The sequence below is a fragment of the Carassius carassius genome, chromosome 49 (assembly GCF_963082965.1).
Source record: "Carassius carassius chromosome 49, fCarCar2.1, whole genome shotgun sequence".
Classification (NCBI taxonomy): Eukaryota; Metazoa; Chordata; class Actinopteri; order Cypriniformes; family Cyprinidae; genus Carassius; species Carassius carassius.
The window spans coordinates 17,211,699-17,232,128 of record NC_081803.1 but is presented as its reverse complement, the minus strand read 5'-3'; the positions used below and the strand labels follow the sequence as shown (position 1 = coordinate 17,232,128).

The 20,430-nt window shown below is 36.3% G+C and overlaps 1 protein-coding gene across 1 annotated transcript in view; it reads right to left on the bottom strand.

The window, feature by feature from the left end:
* The window catches only part of LOC132132602 (kin of IRRE-like protein 3), a 137,080-nt gene that overhangs the window by 51,800 nt on the left and 64,850 nt on the right, over positions 1-20,430 (bottom strand). The window contains exon 2 of the mRNA XM_059545041.1: positions 2,468-2,617. Within this exon, the coding sequence (XP_059401024.1) occupies positions 2,468-2,617 (150 nt within the window). The remainder of the gene's footprint in view (positions 1-2,467; positions 2,618-20,430) is intronic.

Genomic DNA, 20,430 nt, shown 5'->3' with positions numbered 1-20,430 from the left:
ATAGGATCTGATCGCTCTACTTTGAGTTAGATATGAGAATAAATCATTGAATTCTGCTTCGTTACACAATAAATATTTCAAAGAGCTAGTAAGTTCAACTTTAAGCAAGCTGAAGCAAATTTGGAAGCAGCATTCAACAAATTGAATCTTAAGGGATAAATGTACAATTAATGTGAATGAGACCAAAGTTTTTTTTGCATTTTGTCTTATAATCTGACAGTCCATTGCAAATAAAACAGTCAGTAAATGTGGCGTAGTGAAGAAAGCGAGTCCATTAATCATCTCTGATTTGTTTGTGATTTACAAAAGAATCTGTACTGATTTTGCAAACCTTAACCTAAAGGTTGTCCTTGCATGAAGAGACGTTTTCTGAGAACATTTCAATCTGTTCACAGAAATTAATTTGTAAACCTTGTCATGTGAATGTTAAACAGCTGCACTTGCGGCGCGTCTCTCTGGGGTTCTGTGGATGATGAAGTGTTTGCCTTAATTAATGATGGAAATGCAATTAATTCTCGTTTGTTGCTTTGCTTTGCTCAGTCTGACAGTACTTTTAATAGGCACTTTCTGAAACAAACAGAAAAACCTTCACAACAATCAGGAAAAGTTAGTGGTGGAAAAAAGCTGCAAGGCTGCTAGGGTAAGAGAATGTCAGGGGAAGCATTCACAAACTGACAGAATGGGCTGTTGTCCTTGTATTAAAGTGTCTAACTGGAGAAAAGACAAGACAAAGAAATGTCTAAGGCATTCAATGTCTCTGTAATGACAAAAACAGATCTGGCAGAGACGCGCGGATGTTTTGAGCAGCCAATGTCTTGACTTTGGTTTCAGTCTAACTGTAACTTACACTGCAAAGCAATCAAGCCTTTATATATGAATGTCAATATTAAAAATGGTGGAAATGAACTTGGTCATAAGATCATTTTTAAATATAACATTTTGCATGCACACATGCAAAGTACTTTCAGTACTTTCATGGTGTTCACTGGGTTCACTGTATTAATATTTTACACAGTTAAGATTTGTGTTGTGTATCCCACTGATTTTTTGTGCCTCCAACCTTATAGTTGTTCCTGTCAAATAAAAGGTAAATTCTTCCATTTCAGAGTAATTCTAATCATTTGAAAGGGTTACTTATATAGGAATCATTTTTCCCAAAATAACATTTTTGGTATCGCCCCTTGTAGTGAGTATAATTGGTATCACAGCATACCGTCACATATTAGATTTTATTCAGTTATTTTTTCCCCATGATTATCATCTCATCATTTTGTGTTTTTATATGGGAAGCCAAAAAAGCAAATGTGAAAAAAAACTCAGGTTAAAATGTGCAATGCTGGCCATAAATCATGCATGGCCCAGGGTTAAGAGCGGCAACCTGCTTCTTTACTAATCGTTACAGGAAGACAAACATATAAACGCATATAGGCGCTGATCTGGTGTCTCAAACCTATTGAGATGTTTTGTTTTGTTTTTTTAAAGCGAGGCAAAAGAAGTGCATGCAGAACAAATGAAAAACTATGTTTGTATGACAAAATCAGTAAGAATCAAAGACATTTTTACTTTGATTCAGCTAAGATGCATTAAATTGATCAAACTTGACAGTAAAAACATTTATCATGTTACAAAAGTTTTGTTTTTCAAATAAATACTATAAATAAATTCTTTATTCATCAAAGTATCCTGGAAAAGTGTATCAAAGTTTCCACAAAAATATGAACTGTTTTCAACATTGATAATAATGATAAGAAGAAATGGTTCTTAAGCTCCGAATCAGCATATTAGAATGATTTCTGAAGGATCATGAGACACTGAAGACTGGAGTAATGATGCTAAAAATTCAGCTTTAGCATCACAGGAATAAACTACATTTTAAAGTATACAAAATTAGAAAACTGTTATTTAAAAAACGTAATAATATTTCATAATTCTACCCCCTTTCACTGATTTTTTTTAAATGTTATTTTAGTATTACTGAGACACTATTATATTTTTTATTAATATATTGAATTACTGTAGTTTTAGTCAAGTTGCTGAGTTTTTGTTATTTTTATTCGTTTTTATTTTATGGTATTAGTTTTAGTTAACTTAGTTACCTTTGAATGGTAGTGCAAATGAATTATTTTCTTTTCAGACATTGTTTTCATTTCAAGTTCTAAATACTTAATCTCTCGGAAAATATGAAGGTCAAGTTCTACAATGATAAGCATTAGAAGAGAAAAGATTTTATAACTGTTTAAATGTAGACTTGATAAGCATTGACTGTACTTTCTTATACTTTCTACACATAAATTGCAATTATGTAATTAGAGTAAATTATAAATCAACTGCCATTACGTAATCAACCAACTTTGCACATGTGGTCAATCGTATATGCAAGCAACTGGTGAACAAAAACTAGCCATGAGAGGCCGAGATATTTCACCACAGGTTAGAATATGAGACAGACTGCAGCAAAAGCTCTTACCTGACATGTCTCGGTTGACGCCCAGAGCGAGACCGTCTTTGACCCACAGCACCATGCCATGGTATCCAGTTATGGAGCACGGCAGGGTCACGGGCTGCCCAGCTACGACCACCAGATCATGGGGCTGCTGGATAAACACAACAGAGCTTCCTAAAACAGAAAGGAGAGAGCGAAAGAATGAACAAGGGAGGCCACAATTCTAAAACATCAAATACAATTTGTCAGAGCTGGCTGCCCCTGCCAGAAGATTTCCAAAAAAACAGTCTTTTACTTGAGGATCGCTATTATGGCTCTAGTAAATCTACTCCAACTTCCAAAACTCACTTTGAAGAATAAATCTATAAATTTAAACTTTATGTCACTGGAATCCTTAATAAAGTGCAGTGACACACAGAACTATGAGTAGATGCCTCACAGTTAGGAAAGCTGAACATGACACTGCTGAGATCCACAAGACTGCAGCATCTGCACCATAAATCAGCTCGTGGCTCGCAGCCCGAAGCTCCTCAAACTCTACTTTCACTCACGCAAACTCAGCTTAGCAGGCAAAATAACTTTCCAAACGACAAACTGCGTCAGTGCCAGATGACAGGCTCAGTGGTGCTCCGGAACGGCCGCTCGCAGACAGCTGTTCACCTTGAAGTCTAATAGAATGAGGTGCAAATGAAAAAGTGCCCTGAAGGTAAGTAGTCTTCAATACGGGAGGTGAAAAGTACGTGTTACCCTTCACATTAAATTGCAGAGTGAGACAGACCGAGTTATTTTTTGCCGTTCCGGAAAGCGGATAAGAGCATCAATAGAAAGGGAATATGTATTTCTCTGAGAACATATTCACAGAAGATCCTCAGAGAAATAAACATCTCGTCCTTTCAACAGTCGCTTTCCCTCACCTTTTTTTTTTTTTAATATGAAAACAGTTGACACACCAGAGAAACGGAGGAGCCTTGTGCATCTCCTGAGACCACTTTGGTCGATTTTTGTCTTAAATTCAATAAAGTGAAGCTCTGTGTGGTGCATCTTTCATAAATAGTGCTTGGACTTCCACTGATGTGGCAGGATTTCTGTGGGATGTTGCTTTTACACAGCTGAGATGCCAAGCATATTTTTCTCTCTGTATGCTGTCATCTAATTTTGCTGTTTGAAGTTAACACCAATACTCACACTTGGTCTTAGCTTTAAAATGGACTTCTTTTGTTCGCCTATCCATGCTGAATATACTGTATTTAAGGGTGTTTATAGCATAACCCACAGGATTTTACCTCTAGACCCTAGACTTAATGGAGTTTTTATGTGTAATTTGATTTTTTCGCATTTGTTTTTAAAGGTTTTGCCACCAATTTCTTATTGTTCACATAGAGCTTCAAAATAAAGGTGGCTATGGATAGTATAGTATCACGTTGCAAATGTTCTTAATGAAAAGTGAGTTTGGTTATATGGTGATGGTAGTTTGGGGTCAGAATTTTATTTATTAATTTTTAAGAAATGAACGCTTGGATGCATTAAATAGTTCTAAAGTGACAGTAAAGACAATTATAATGTTACAAACGATTACAAATAAATGCTGTTCTTTTGAACTTGCTATTCATCAAAGAATTGTAACACAGCTGTTTTCAAATTTGATGATAATAAGAAATGTTTTTGAGCACATTATCTTATCAGCATATTAGAATGATGTCTGAAGGGTCATGAAGACTGGAGTAATGATGCTGAAAATTTAGCTTTGAAATCACAGGAATAAATTACATTAAGCATATTATATATATATAAACAGTTATTTTTAGGTGCAGTGTTATTACACATAATACTGTTTTTCTTGTATTTTTGATCACATAAGCAAACCCTGGGTGACTTTTCAAAAACATCAATGTAATGACACAAATCCATATATATATATATATATATATATATATATATATATTGTATTTAATATATATGTATTCCACTAGTTCCACAAGAACTCAAACTCAAAAGTCTAGTGGCGTTCTTGATCTGTATAATCTCTCTACCACCAAACACAAAATATAGATATTAGGCAGTTTCATTTTTTTCAAGTTTCAGAAACGAAAAAAGTCTTCTGAAGCAATATGATAGCTTTATATGAGAAATTCCAACAAGAGTCATCATTCACAACTTATTTCCCTCAACCACAGCCGTCAAACCTCATTTATGTTTATTCAAATCTGGCGCATGAAGACTGATCAGGTTTGAGCAAGTACAAAAGAGATATGAGAGCTTGTATTGACTGCTTTTATGTTGATATTTTGACAGCGCTCTACCACCTCTGTCCTATTCACTTTTACTATATTGAAAAGAGCTGTGTAAACATTCTGCTAAAAATGCCCTTCAGACCGTAAATGTTTACAAATGATGGAGAGTAAGTCATGAGCACATTTTTATGAGCTATTACGTCAATGAACGATGGGGTGGGAGCCATAAGAAGAACAGCCTGCGATTCCCACACTACTCAATGTTTTTGAGTGATCTTCAGAGTTGCCCTGGCATTACAAATACTTATGAAACTGAGAGTGCACAATGATGAAATGTCACAGACAGTTCTCCAGCAACAAAGTAATAAATCCATTCAAAGTTCAGGAAAACTTGCAAACTTCATTAAAAGTTTATAGTAGAGATGAGTAGGAATGTAAATACTGTGCATCTGTAATAACTTCTAGCATTTAGAATTGTTCCTCATGCCGTCCTGTCTGAATATGTGAACGCTTTTACAAAGATGTTGCCCAGACTCTCCCACATAGTGTATAGAAACTCACAACTAATGAACAGCACTGCCTTCAGAGCTTTTGTGTTGGACTCCGACTAATCAAACCATTAAAAGGGAATGCTTTTGCAAAGGATTTTTCTAAAGATGTGAGGTTGTTCACATTATACTTCAACTGTGTTTAAAAAAAGAGAGTCTACATGCGTGCCAAAGGTCAGTCACTTTGAGCAAATGCAATTAATTCAGTGCTTTTGTAATGCATGACCTTAATGTAACTGGACTTTTGACTGGCCGAATCTAAGGGCATTTTATACACATTTTGATGAATCATCTTCTTCATAGGACAAAGAGATGTAAAACTATAAACATACACCTCAGTATCTCCATCCAAGGCATGTTTACGAGACCCTGCAGTTGTGTTTCAGGAAAGCAGACCAATATCCACAGCAGGGGCTCGAGGATCCATGGACACCTCTAACGAGAGCCACAAATAGATAAATAAATCCAATCATTACATTCAGAGGTTTGGCGCATCCCAATGCAGTGGGCAAAGCACCCCAAGTCAAATCTAGACAAATGAATTCTGTTATTGGATTCCTGCGGTTCCATTTCCTGGACATACATTTAAATATCACTCCCAGAAGACGTCAATTCTGAGCGCAACAAAGGGAGAGAGAAACAGCACGCAGGCAGGGCATTGAACGCTTTCAAAGAAAAGAAATGAAGCAAGAATGAGAGCGAAAACAAGAACAGGGAAGTTATTTACAAGATCAACATGGAAGATTGATTGGGTTTGTTGTATTACTGCCCTTTTGAAACCTACCGTAAAAGTTACCTGAAAAAAAAACACTGTTTATCTGGTAAGCACTCAAGCTTGTAGTAATACTCCAACATATATACCAATGTGAAATCTTAGGAGCTATGCATGAAATTGATTTCCCATTTTATCATTTCAAGAAGTATGAATTGTCTGCCTTGTAGAAGTGAAGTGGCTTCTTTTTCCCATAGTGCACAGCCAGTCAGTTTTCTTGTGGTATAGTTACATAGTAATATATATATATATATATATATATATATACAAAATAATATTAATAACTACAATATCAAGTGATGGTAAATTGTGCACAGTAAGAGCAAGGTTTTTTTATTTATTAATTATTATTCTATATAATTTGGGATCTGTAACATCTGTTTTGATTAATAAGAAATGTTTCTTGATCAAATAAACACAGCTTTGGTGAGCATAAAAAACCTTGTATAAAAACATGGAAAAATCATAGTTAGCCTAAGCTTTTGAATAATAATCTATGTTATACATATAGTACCATACAGGGCCGGGTTTCCCGATAACGATTGATCTTAGAGCTTAAGAGCGTTTTCTACGAGTAATTTTATGATTGTTCGTTATTGTTTCACTTGTGTTTCCCAAAAATGCACTTAACACAGTTGCACGTAGCTGTGCTTTAAGTGCTACTTAGGAGTCGCTATCCGTTTGTCAAGTGCTGAAATGTCGCCTTATAGAATGGCTCTTAATTGTAGTAAACGATCGTTTATTGACGTTAACCTAATGCTGTGTTCCAGACAGACAATTTGGATATAATAACTATAATACAATACAATATTATATTATATTATAGTCTATAATAATATACTTTACATAATAATATATAATATACTTTATATACTGTATTTATATATAATATAGGTAAAAAATGCACTGTAAGTCGCTTTGGATAAAAGCATCTGCTAAATGCATGAATTTATTTAAATGTATTTATTTATATACAGTATATATATATATATATATATATAGAGAGAGAGAGAGAGAGAGAGAGAGAGAGAGAGAGAGAGCGAGAGAGAGAGAGAGAGAGAGAGAGAGAGAGACGTTATTTCCAGGTCCAATACGTGGTTGTCGTGCACCTCAGCAAGTCATTGACATATTTTTCCCCCCAGTCTTTGAAGCATTTCCTAAATTAATTATTTTATTCTTTTTTTTGTTGTTGTTGTTGTTGTTGTTGTTGTTGTTCAGTCATTTAATTTGAATGTGTATTTCTATTTTCTGCTCTTTTTTATTATTTCATTTATAAATTAATAAAAAATAAATAATGAAAACGACTCATAAAGTCTACAATAAAGCACAATTAAATCCTTATATTAGATTCACATAGCACTTGATTCAAGTTAAAGGTGTAATCTGCCGATTGTCTTCTTACGATGCACTTAGGGCTTTACAATAACTCCAGAGCACCCGTAGATCTACGATGATTTCCAAGTGCTACTTAAGTTATGATGCTTTTGGGGAACAGATCGTAATATTAAGATCAGTCGTACGATCGTTTTTACGAACTTCTTAGGCTTACGAAGCTTTTGGGAAACTCAGCCCAGTACATTTATATTAAGAATAATGAGTGCTTACGAATTGTGCACAGCAAGATGAGACATTTACTGTGGAAGTAAATATAGTCAGTTTTGAAATATATTTCATTTACAATTGTCTTTTAAGCTCATCCTCAACGAATTGGATCAGTGGACTAATTTGGACTTTATGAGGTGGATTTAGATGCTGTCTGAATCTCTTACCTGTGGAAGAGCAGAAGCAGCTTTATTTAACTGTGGCTGTGGAAGCTAAAGGGTCAGCTGAGAGGAGCGAAACGCCTGCAGTAAACAGTGTCAGCAATTTATGCCTGAGTGCTGCTGATGCTACAGCTCATTAAAAAAACGGCCCTCTAGCATCCTTACCACCTCCAGAGAGAAAGACAGTCAGACAGAGAGAGAGAGAGAGAGAGAGAGAGAGAGAAATGGAGAATCCTTTTGTGCAAGCGGCTCTGTTGTCTTGTTATCAAAGGACTACTTTACCACAACGCTTCAGAGGTGTTTAGAAATTGCATGTCATAAGCCTCCAACAGTATGGTGAAATTGGTCAAAAGCCAAAAAAAAAAAAAAACAAGATTACTTTATTGTTATTCTTTGAACATTCCTGTGCCTTTCATCAATGTGAGATGAGCGAAGTGAGCAGCTACTTCAGGAACAGAAACAGGTGCCAGATTAATGTAGCTTGCAATGGAATTGTTACAAACTGTTTTCTTCTCGGCCCCCCCAAAAAACTGTTTTGTTAAAATGGCTCATAAAATGGGAATAATGTAAAAAAAAAAAAAGTTCACCAAGGCAGCATTTATTTGATCAAAAATACAGTAAAAATAGGAATACTGTAAAATGTAAAAGTACTGTTTTCTATATAAAAATATTTTAAAAATTAATTTATTTCTATGGTGGTAATGCTTAATTTTCAGCAGCCATTACTCAAGTTTCCAATGGCATATGATCCTTCAGAAATCATTCTAATATACTGAAAGGTGCTCAGGTTTTGCAGCTTAAAGTAAAAAAAAAAAACTGATTTCAGCTTTGCCATCACATAAATAAATAACATTTTTAAATAATATAAAAATATATATTGCAATAATATTTCATAATATTACTGTTTTTACTGTATTCTTTTTTACTTTCTCAAAAAACTCATTCTGTATGGTTTATAAGCGTTTTGAAAAATGGGGACATGAGTTATGTCCTCATAAGTCACCCTCTACTTGTAATACCTGTGTCATACCCATGTCATCATACAAAGTTGTGTCCTGATATGTCACAAAAACAAGAGCACACACACACACAAACACACACACACACACACACACACACACATATATAGTGGGCGTGAGCATATGGTGAGCATCCATTTTGATCCTGGAACATCATTCCAATCAACCAATCAGAATTGAGGAATAACCCTTGTTAATCAGCTATCATTTCCCTCTGATTTTAGGAATAAATTATGGGTAGGGTTAGGTTTAGGATTGGGATTGGGTTAAGTCTGTATTTTTGGACAGTAATGTTGATCCAGGATCATCAAAAGATGTTGATCCAGAAACATGTCTTACTTAGCAAAATCATGGCGAACACACACACACACATATATACATAAACATGAAAGCATCATACTAAAGCATCAGTTTCACACAGCTGCAGTCAAAAATAAGACTTGAACTTGTTCCGGTAAAGAAGGCCTTGAAAGATTGGGTGTAGTTTAAAAAAATAGTGTGCAAAATTATACTTGTTTTCGAGGAGCAAGAGCTCTCTTGTATCAGAAAATAGGTTTAGCTGGCCTGGCCCTCACCACTCTAAGCAAAAGACATCGTGCACGACAGAAGTGGAACATGAATGACTTTGATTTCTGGATTGATTTTTCAACGGAGTCTTCAAAACTCACAAATTCAAAACCGAGCTGTTAGCCAAGAGAAATCAGAGGGCTTCCAATTCCACCCAGACCTCTCTGCTTTTCAAACGATGGACATGGTCTGAATCTTTCTGCCATAAAATTCAAACACTCGAGAAGTTCTACTCCCTAGGCCTGAATACTGCAGAAATCTGTGTTGCATGTCTTGGATTTGCCCAATGAAATAAACATGAATCTGCGCAGTATTTATTGATCTTCATAATGTGTTTTCATGATTGTTGAAGAAGCTTAGAGCTTATTTAACTAAACCTGTACTTCAAAGTGATTACAGACCCTTTAGCGCAATGTGGAGACTTAAAAGGACACAAAGAATAATGAGGCCAGAGATGCTTGATCTTTTTGCCTGGCTGAGACTAATCATGGCCTTGTAGGTAGGATGACTGAATGTTCATAATAATCAGTAACTATAATTCATAAAAGGTTTTTTGTTGTTTTTCAATTAAATATGCCTCAAGGGGTCAGTTAATATACTCAAATTTTTTGATGTGCACCAACACAGAAAGACTAATAATCCATCAATAAAAAAAATAACAATGTTAAGTTGTGTTGTGAAGATCATCAATTCTGTCATGCTGCTTAATTCACTTCTCTCCAAAACTCTCCCAGAGTCATTTAAAAGACCAATCTAAAGCCTGGTTACACCAACATGCTGAGAAATGCTCCACATATATAAACATGAAATACTGTTCTAAAGGACAAATGCCTGTGGTGCATTATGGTAGCTACATATTGAATAAAAAAAGGTGATTTTTAGAGTCTCTAGAGTCTAGAATTCTAGAATATAATAAATAAAATCACACAATAATCATGAAAGTAATAGTTATTCTGTGAGCCACACTTTGCATTAAACAATATATTCCTTACATTTTAAAACAACTTTGAACCTGTTAACACAATAGTGGAAAGGTAAATAAATCTCATAATTTTTGCACAAATTGTAGACATTACTGTACATTCCTCAAGCATAACAATTCAATCCTATCACTAACATGATTAAAAGGAAAAATAATGAATATTATAAAGAAAGAATATTTGATTTTAATTAAAAGGGATATAGACTGTGTCCATTACTCAAAATACTGTTATCCGTATACATTTAAATTTTATTAGTTTTTGAAGATTATTTAATGTTTATTGCTAGAAAAACTGCACATTCCATACTGTATATGATGAACAGAAAGTAAAGCTGCTCATATACAATTTAATTAAATTACTTTCATACAGTATGACCTTCTTAGATTAACCACCAACATGCTCTGACCATTAAATAAATACATAAATGAATAAATACGAAAATATTACCCGATTTTATCCAATTAGAAAATTTTTTTTTTTTTTTAAACTTTATTATATTTGATGTTAATTTAATGTATATTTCCATTTAATTTGACCTCTTGAGATTAAGCACCTTTCACCGGCCATTAAATGACCATTAAATAAATACGAGAATAAATTTAGCAATGTTAGGCCCTATTTTGTAAATAGTTGATGGAAACCAACTTCTGTCGAGAATTTCAGTTTAACAAGAACACTGATTTCTGAATTTGACTGCTCTTCCGATAGATGAGATCAAAACAGGTGAATACGAACATCAAAGAGTGCACAACTAGAGCAGGGTCTAAATTACAAATTGTAATCTGCAACATTATGGTAATTTGTGAAGCGTTCACATATGCAAATCACAAAGCAAACCACTAGCCAATTGAGTCATTCCACTCAATGATTGTGTGTTTGTGACATTTATATCATCTTTATTTGAATTGAAAGTGTTTTTTTTTTTTTTTCGTTGGAAGGTTTACCATGTGTGTTCATACAGTCTCACCAGAAACGCTAAGAACCAGCCCGGTGGTTTTGTTTGGCTGCACTGGCATCTCAAGGAGCTCCAGCTGCTCCTGTGAATGATGAAAGTACTGCTGAATGTAAACTCAAGACCTCCTGCACTCCTGCCTGATTCAGCCAACCCCTCTGGCCTGTGGGGATGCCCGGGGCAATAATCCTGCTGCCTGACACTCAAAGAGCTTCACAGGTTTCTGCCCCCTTCACCACCGGCTCCACATTCACTCACAGAACTCTAAGGCAGCCACAAGGACACATCCACACTCATGTAGAAAGAGAGCAAATTTAAAACGCAGCCTCGAAAGCTGATTTTTTTCTTTAAATAGATGAAAAGTACAGAGATGAGGATGTGTTAGTATCCAGAAGGAGTTTGCCAGACTTTCGCTCGCAAATTGCTTTTTAGGGCAGAGCAAAGGCTGGTAATTGTCACACACTCTGATGACAAGCGATAATTGCAGTTTTAACATTGCCGTAAAGCCAATCTGATGGAAAAACACTCCTTTCTCATTAGCACCAGCATTTGGGCCCTGGTCCTGCACAGGCAGGGCAGACCAAGCTCCAACACTGCTAATTACTGTGGGAACCTGGGACCACAAACTCTGAGGAATGGCCTCACCTTTAAGCAGCTTGTGTATTTCCAGTAGACCTCCCTTGTATGGCACGGCACCTACTCCTAAGCAATTTCTCAAAGCACCTTTATGTCGGCAATTACTCACTGTCTGACATCTCAGCCCTCATATTGCATTAGCACATGGCTTTCTATGTTGTGCGGCTCTGGGGAAAACAGAAAGGCACAGTGCAGCCTCAACTCATCACACTGGGCAGTGTTCCGATATGATATGTATGAACTTAGGTGCATATTTTGCCTCGGGAACCCACGCGCGTCCGTTGTAGCATGTGATCCGAGTTGCAATGTATCTGACGTCCCCACCTGCCGGCATGCCACTTAGGAAGAGCGAGTCATAGTGAATTACTTCCAGAGGAGGATCTTGGATCTGGTGAATTACCGCAGTGACAGTTTGCTCACTGCTACATCACTCCAACAGAACTAATGGAGCTAATCTACGGTCTAAAGGTCGAGTCGGGGAAGATTACAGTGTAGTCTTGAACTGACAGCCTGACCTTTTAATGACTAATGCCCCTGTGCCTATCAACACCTGGCTGGAACAGCATGCTTTTATTATGGTAGAGATGTTTGAGGTTTTTATACCCGGAAAGTGTGACTACTTGTTAGGGAACCTCCTTTTTTTTTGTCAGCTGGACCCCTTAAGGCAAATGTATACTTCAGTTCAGATGTGTATTTTTATCGTATGTGCACAGCCAAACACACAGCCTTTCAAAGTATACTCCATTAGATAGTGTGCATGAACACAGGTTCACACAAAATCGTGGCCACGTTGTACTAGTTCCCTCATTTTGATTTAATTACAATTAGAGAACAATTTAACACAATGTGTCCACGCTTTACTTAAACGAAGGAACAAATTCTTAATTTGTGGACATGATGGGAAGAGTTAGAATGTGTCCACAATATACTAAAGCAAGGGAATGAATTCTTAATTTGTGGCCATGATCAAACTAAAACAAGGGAAGTAATTAGTACAACAAACCACTCTTTACTAAAATGGAAGAACAAATAATTTGTGGCCAAGGTCTAGCTAAACTGAGGGGCAAAATTATTCATTTTTAGCCACGATTTATTCAAAACAAGGGAATGAATGGAACCTTTTTTTTAAGACTGTGATGACATTTCAACATCGTAGATATCCAACTATACACTGTAAAAAATGGAAAATGACTGGCAGCTATGGCTGCCAAATAAAAACGGTTATGTAAAATATCATAATTTAAAATAAAGTCCAAAAACAATAATTTTACAGAATTTTTCATTGAAGGTTATACAGAAAAGTTTGTTTCAATTATGATATTTTACTTTCATTTTAAATTTTTTGTTTGGCAGCCGTAGCTGCCAGTCATTTACCCTTTTTTATGGGACCTTTTTTAGAATCAAAATCAGAAAAAACTGATTTCTGGTAGTCTCCCATTCACTGCTAAAGAAATTTACCTGATTACAATGACTAAAACGAGGAAACAATTCTTAATTCGTGGCGACAATTTACTAAAATGAGGGAACTAATTAGTACAATTTGGCCATGATCGCTTTTTATGTGCGGGATTATGTACCATTTAATTATCTCCTCATCAACTCATGAACCGCCTGCAGTTCCCTTACAAACCACCAGGACTTTGCGATTGTTACGATCGGAGACCCAGTGAAACGCAGGAGACGAGAGATCCAAACGCAGTGTGGGTTTATTTGGGTAATCCAACTCAGAATCCAACATGCAGAGGTCAAAACCAAAAATCCATCCAAACAAATAAATAAACAGGAACGGGAACAGGAACTCGGAAGACGAGGAACTCGGAAGGCGAGGAAACTGGGTGACGGAAAGAAAGGACTCCATGCAGACAAACAGAAAAGGACTGGTTAATATAGGGAGTATAATGACTAACAAGTGAAGACACCTGAATGCAATTAACAGGAGAGCAATTACTGTGATGAAGGAACAAGGCTTTGTGGGTATTGTAGTGCCTACGGTGAGGTGCCTATGGGGAAGTGAGACCACTAGTGGAGACTCAGGGAAACCCTACTTATGGTAACTATTGCTCACAAACATATACCGACAAACCTCCAAGCAGTTCAGGAGATGCTGTGTCTTCATTATCCATAATGGAAAAGGAAATTAAAACAATGGCGGTGAAATGAACTCCTTGAGTGCTCTGTTTTTTGAGACTCATCTAAAATGTCAACGGGGCTACTGTGGCAGGTTAAGTAATGTGTCCCTCGCAGCTAAAACAGACAGGCTGTGACACTGCCATGGCTCTTCTGTACCCACCTGGCTCGGGCAGATCCATAACCCTGTGTCTAATGGAAATGTCAGAAGTAGCATTTGAGCTGCAGTCACGCGCCCCTCCCAAGGCGACGCACATGCGACAGACTGTGTCATAACCAGACCGCTCTCTTGTCTCTGACAGACCGAGCTTGGCAGCGGCCCTGCCTTAACCCTCAATAAACAATCCTCGACAATGTGGGAACAGAGACCACCCGTCGCGAAAACAACGTGGGATTGTGCCTCGTTTTATCTCACGACTCGAAAAAGCTTCTTTCTCTGAAACAACACTCAGGTGCCCTGTCAGCTTCCTGTGACAGCAAAAGGCTCAGGGAGAAAGTCAGAAAGAATTAATACAACAGCGTCTGAGTGGGTCACAATCAAAGCACGCTTACAAATAATGTTTGGGAATAAACTTTGAGTTGTGCATTTACAGATGGAGCGGCATTCCTCACGGACAGATACTGAGAAAGAGAGAGAGCGAGGTGGTTTTCTGCTGCTGGAATTCAGAAAGAGATTCATAAAAACATTTCTATTAACAAGCCCTCACTTATCTGAGATAGCTGGTGAAATCTTTCATTAACATTTTTCATTAACACGTTAACATTCCGTATATCATTTTAAAATTACCACTAATATAGACTGTGTACAGTAGCTCATTTGATATAAAATATAAAATACAAATATACTTATTTGATAAATATTAATATACTATTGGTATTGCTAACTGCGAAAGTGAAGTGAATGTGAAAGTGACCCATACTCAGAATTTGTGCACTGCATTTAACCCATCCGAAGTGCACACACACAGAGCAGTAAACACACACACACACACACTGTGAGCACACACCCGGAGCAGTGGGCAGCCATTTATGCTGCGGTGCCCGGGGAGCAGTTGGGGGTTCGATGCCTTGCTCAAGGGCACCTAAGTCGTGGTATTGAAGGTAGAGAGAGAACTGTACATGCACTCCCCCCACCCACAATTCCTGCCGGCCCGGGACTCGAACTCACAACCTTTCAATTGGGAGTCCGACTCTCTAACCATTAGGCCACGACTTCCCTGCGTTTATATGATTAAAATCAAAAGATGATTTTAACAGCTTTAATGTAACAGTCAGAAGCTATTTAATAGACTGTAAAAAATACAATGAATGGGAAAAAATTCACAGATATATTTTTGATAGATGGGGATAATAAAGTGGCTGAAGTACCTGTGCAGATAATCAAAAATCTGAGGGGAAAAAAGATTTAGAAACAAATGACTCTTATGAACTGGTTCTTTTTAGCGAATCAGACAACACTGTAAAAAACACTGTGAAAAAGTTTTTGTCAATCAAAAATCAATCAGTGCAATCAGTATAGTCCAATTCACAAACAAATGACTATTATGAATCAGCTCTTTTTAGTGACTCAAAACCATACAGTGCAACAAGTTTAGTCTGATTCACAAACAAAAGACTCTTATGAGCAAATTACTATTTGTGTTTGTGTGTGTGTGTGTGAATCCAAAACATTACAGTGCAACTGTAATGACCACAGTTTGGTCCAATTCAGAACCATATCATTCTTACAAACGAGTTCATTTAGATAATCAAATAACAGTGCAAACAATGTAGTCAGATTTGCAAACAGGTTTTTTTGTGTGTGAATCAAAAACCACATAGTTCAACCAGTGTTTCTGCATTCACAAATAAGTGACTCTTATGAGCCAGGCCTTTTAAACAACAAGTTACCATTGTTTTAACATGCAATCATACGTACGAAAAATAAATATGAGAATTAAATCACTATTTAATTACACATTAATTAACTGTGCAATTAAAAAAGGAAAATTTACCAATAAATAAAAAAATGTTTTGTTCAGTTGGCCTGTGAGTAGAGCTCTGCTGCCAAACAAATCAATGAAGCCCAGCACACACCTGATTTTAGGTTATGCAGGTGTCTGTGGAATTCAATGTTGTTTGTGCAAGCTTGTGTGTGTCTTTTTTGTGAAAATTTTACTATGTGTGTGCGTGTATGTATGCTGTATGTGTCTGATGTGTGTGGAATAATAGCAGATGATTTAGAGGGAAAGAAAGAGAGATGGCACCGAAATTACGGCTCAGAACAGCCTCCAATTGCCATCAAGTCAAATTAGAAACACACATTTCTGTGATTAGTTGAAACTCAATGGGCCAGCAATCACGTCATAGTGAATCCTGTCAGACACACAATCTCTTCCACTCTCAGGTTAAAGAAAAGCCGTTAATCACAGCAGACTACGCACACCGCACAAGACACTTTCACTTTTTCTTTATATTGAGTTGGAAATAACTTGGCAAAAAAAGGGGCAAAGGTTTTTTTTTTTTTCCAGCCGGTTTCATTTCTCAATGTCAAACATTGGCCTTGCAAAGCTCATGGGATGTTGAGCAGCAGGTTTTCTGTAGCCCTATAGCTGCTGGATGATTTTTAAAGACATTGATCAGTTCTTGGCATGTTGTAGCTGAACATATGTCACGATCTGTCAATGTAGTCTTAGTTAATGCTAGTCCTGCTCCGTCACCAATGTGTTACTGAGGCTGTTTTTGGCTTTACCGATTCAGAAATCTGCTGGAAGATTTGACTGGAGTCGTTCCAAGATTTACAAACACAAGGGGAAAAAAAACTTGGATCTGAGTAATGGACTAACTGGCAGGAGGAGAAGAATCAGATGTGACAGATTAAAAGCCAGACAACTGTTTGCTGCATGTGTGTTATTAACTAATTGTGTTGTTAAAATATTACGTCTTCGTGATGCGTTTAATGAAATTTCAGGCTTGAGCCATATCAAATCCACACAGACTGCATGCTAAAACTTAACTGGCACTTTAATACATGAACACTGTGAAACTGCTGTAAAATTGCTAGATTAATTTAATTTCCGGTAGAGGTAAAACATTTGTTTTCCAGACAAGTTTTCAATATTTTATATATATTGCTACCATTCACAGACCACAACCAAATCACCATTAAAATGCAACTTTAAAACTGTAACTGCATCAGCTCCTACTTCAGTTTGACTTTCCTCCTGCTATGAAAAACAAAAGGAAACCAAATATTACGTTTTTTTCCATACACCAAAAGAGGCTTATGTCTGTCGAGCTTATGTCTTTCAAATAAATACTTAAAATAAAATAAAATACATTTTTATTGTATAAATAAAACTTCATAATATAAAATACAAATATTTTCCATATTATGAAATATATTTTATATATTTCATAAAAAATGAGCACCACATCAGCATTAGAATAATTTCTGAAGGATCATGTGATACTGGAGAAATAGCTGCTGAAAAATTCAGCACCATCAAAGAAATAAATTACAATTTAAAATACATTTAAATAGTAATCAGTTATTTTGAGTTGTAATAATATTTCCCAATATTACTGTAGGTAGGCAGTCTTGGTGAAAGACTTGATTAAAAACATTGTTAAAAATCTTACTTGAGTCCAAACCTTTGAATGGTAGCGTATGTGCATTTAAACATACAATGGTTGTATATCATGCAGAATACTGTACAGTAGGTTTTCACATTTTGCATGACCAATCATTTTTGATTAAGTGAAAGCATGAGCTAAGGTGACAATTAAGGTGACAATTCTCACTATTAACTTAATAAACCAACAACAGCTTAAATTCTCCACACAATGTTACATGACCTTAGAATACTTTAAAATGCAGCTATACAAGCCATAAACATTTCTCTTTCATTTTTCAAGCTTAACAGCATCCATCCCCACTCTCTACTGTTGTATGGAAAAGGAAACCCAAGGACAATCTGCTAGACTTTTATTTTGTGCTTCACAAAAACAAAAAAAAACAAAAAACGTCTTGTACTGATGGATGAGCAAAAAAAATTACATGTTCAAATTCATTGAGTAAACAAACTCTTTAAGCCATTGCAAAAAGACTTAGTCCATAAATGACCTCTAAATGTAAACATAGCACTAAATCTTCTGTACACTGTACATATACTGTACACTCACAATTGTGGCAATTTAAGTCTTCTCTCCCAGGGCTTCTTCACCCTGAATGGCATCAGAAACAAGTCAAAAGGAAACTACGGCCACTTCAGCATGGCCTGAACTGACAATACATGCAGGAAACATAAGGGTTATGATATCAGATTAGCTCTCAAGAGTGTTTTAAATGGACTAAATGGAGTGTCAGAAAGGGGCCAGCCGTTGTGCTGAACAGTCTCTCCACATGTCAATCAACCACTTGAAGGGGAAAGCTTTGGACTATGGGTAATCTTTCAATACACAGAGAGAAGAAAAGCACAAAATTCATTGACATGCTTTCCAAAGGCCCTCAAGTCCTCAGGAAACATGACTGACAATCTCTCAAAGTGCCTAATATGAAATATCAGGAGTATTTCCTCAGGATTATGGACTTAAATGACGGATTATTAATAGTCAGGTTAATGTTACAGCTGTTTGTAGTGTCAGGGGCAAAGCTGTATTTTGGAGTGTTATATTAATAGTAAAATTAAAATACAGAATATATTACTATTTTAATATTTGAATATATTAAGAAATATACTTAGTATATATGCAAAAATAAAGTCAGTCCAAAAGCAGCATACTGGAAAATTTTACATTGATTTTTAATTCATAAAATATTTTTTATTTATTGTAATTTCTTTTTTATATGTCTTGAAACCTGGCATGCACACGTGGCAAAGGACAACATATATTGATGGCATGGTTTACAGAAACAAAGTGCAAATACTTTGTTATGGTACTAAAGTTATTTTTGGATATTTATATTTTACTTTTGATTCATTTGCGACTGCAAAGTGCATAAAATCAGAAATCAATCTTTGCTGATTGGTCATAGTGATATACAGCTTGTGAATGAATCTTTTGATTCAATTCAGTTCCTTTGAACATGCCAAACTGGTTTGTGAAGAGGTATAAAGGTTTCGTTTTGCAAATCACAAATCTGAATAAACTCGAGAAGCACCAGCACGACAAACAGTGCATAACAGATCTCGACTGTGGATCTACATTGAAGACGCTATTAGTGTACATTTGAATCTCTGTTTTATCAAGGTAATTACACTTTAGGCTAAAGTAATTAACTGTGAATGTGTGCAATATGATTGTGAAGTTGGGTGCGAGAACACATGTGACAAAACTCTCCCGTCTTCCCAAGAATCTAATCTCGGATGGGGCCGGTGTAATAGTAATAGAAAAAATTGAGATGAAAAAGACAAAAAGCTTGTTTTTTTATGTAAACATGTGGATATTAGAGATGCACTGGTCGACCAGCCGGAACCCGTGTTGTGCCCAATTTCAACCCCTTTGTTTTCATAAAACTTTAGATGGCATTTTCTTTTCATCTTGCCTCTGTATAATGCATATTAAATCAATACACTCAGCTGTGTCATTATTTATAAAACTTTTTTGAATGACAAAAACTATGATGAAAATCTGTTGACATTTTCGTGAACAAATAAAAATGAGACAAAAATGTTAGGGAGGGATGATTTGGGAAGAGATCCAGTCAAATTGAATCTCCTGTGTGGTTGGGAGGTCAGATGCGAACATTTGAACTGATATCCGGAGGGATATAAGGTAGGATACACTTGCTGCACATCTCATAAAACATTAAAAAATGTCATTGTCTTAGAGTAAGAGAAAAGCAGTCATATGGATACATTTGGAAAAAGGTGTGACAACATGAAAGAGAACTGAAATCGGTCTGGTTTTCAACCTGGATCCAACCCCCATCCCAACCACTTGTTTTATCCAGGAATATAAAATGAGTTTGGAAATTTTAGAGGAATGCTTAATAAATGCATTAAAGGTTGTATGACCTGCCACGAGAGGGCGCACTACCAAAACAATAACAATCGCATGGTTTGATTACGCTAAGAAGGAGCGTGGAATGATGGGATTTGTTGTCTTCTACCCAACTGCTGACGGCCATTTAACCACAATATTTGGGCATACATAGCAAACGCGAGTTCAACGATTTGCGCAAGTAGATTACATACACAGTCAATGCAAAGACGGGATCAGACTATGGATCAGACGCATCCTCGTGCGGGTCTAGAGACGCAATGCCCCGCGTTTGGCGTGTATGCCCCATAATACTAATCTTTTTTATCGTTATAATAGCATACGTTTTCTTTAAAGATATGAATCAAAACAACTCACCTGTCAAGTAAAACACAAGCGAGATCGGCATCTCTTTCTAGTTGAAG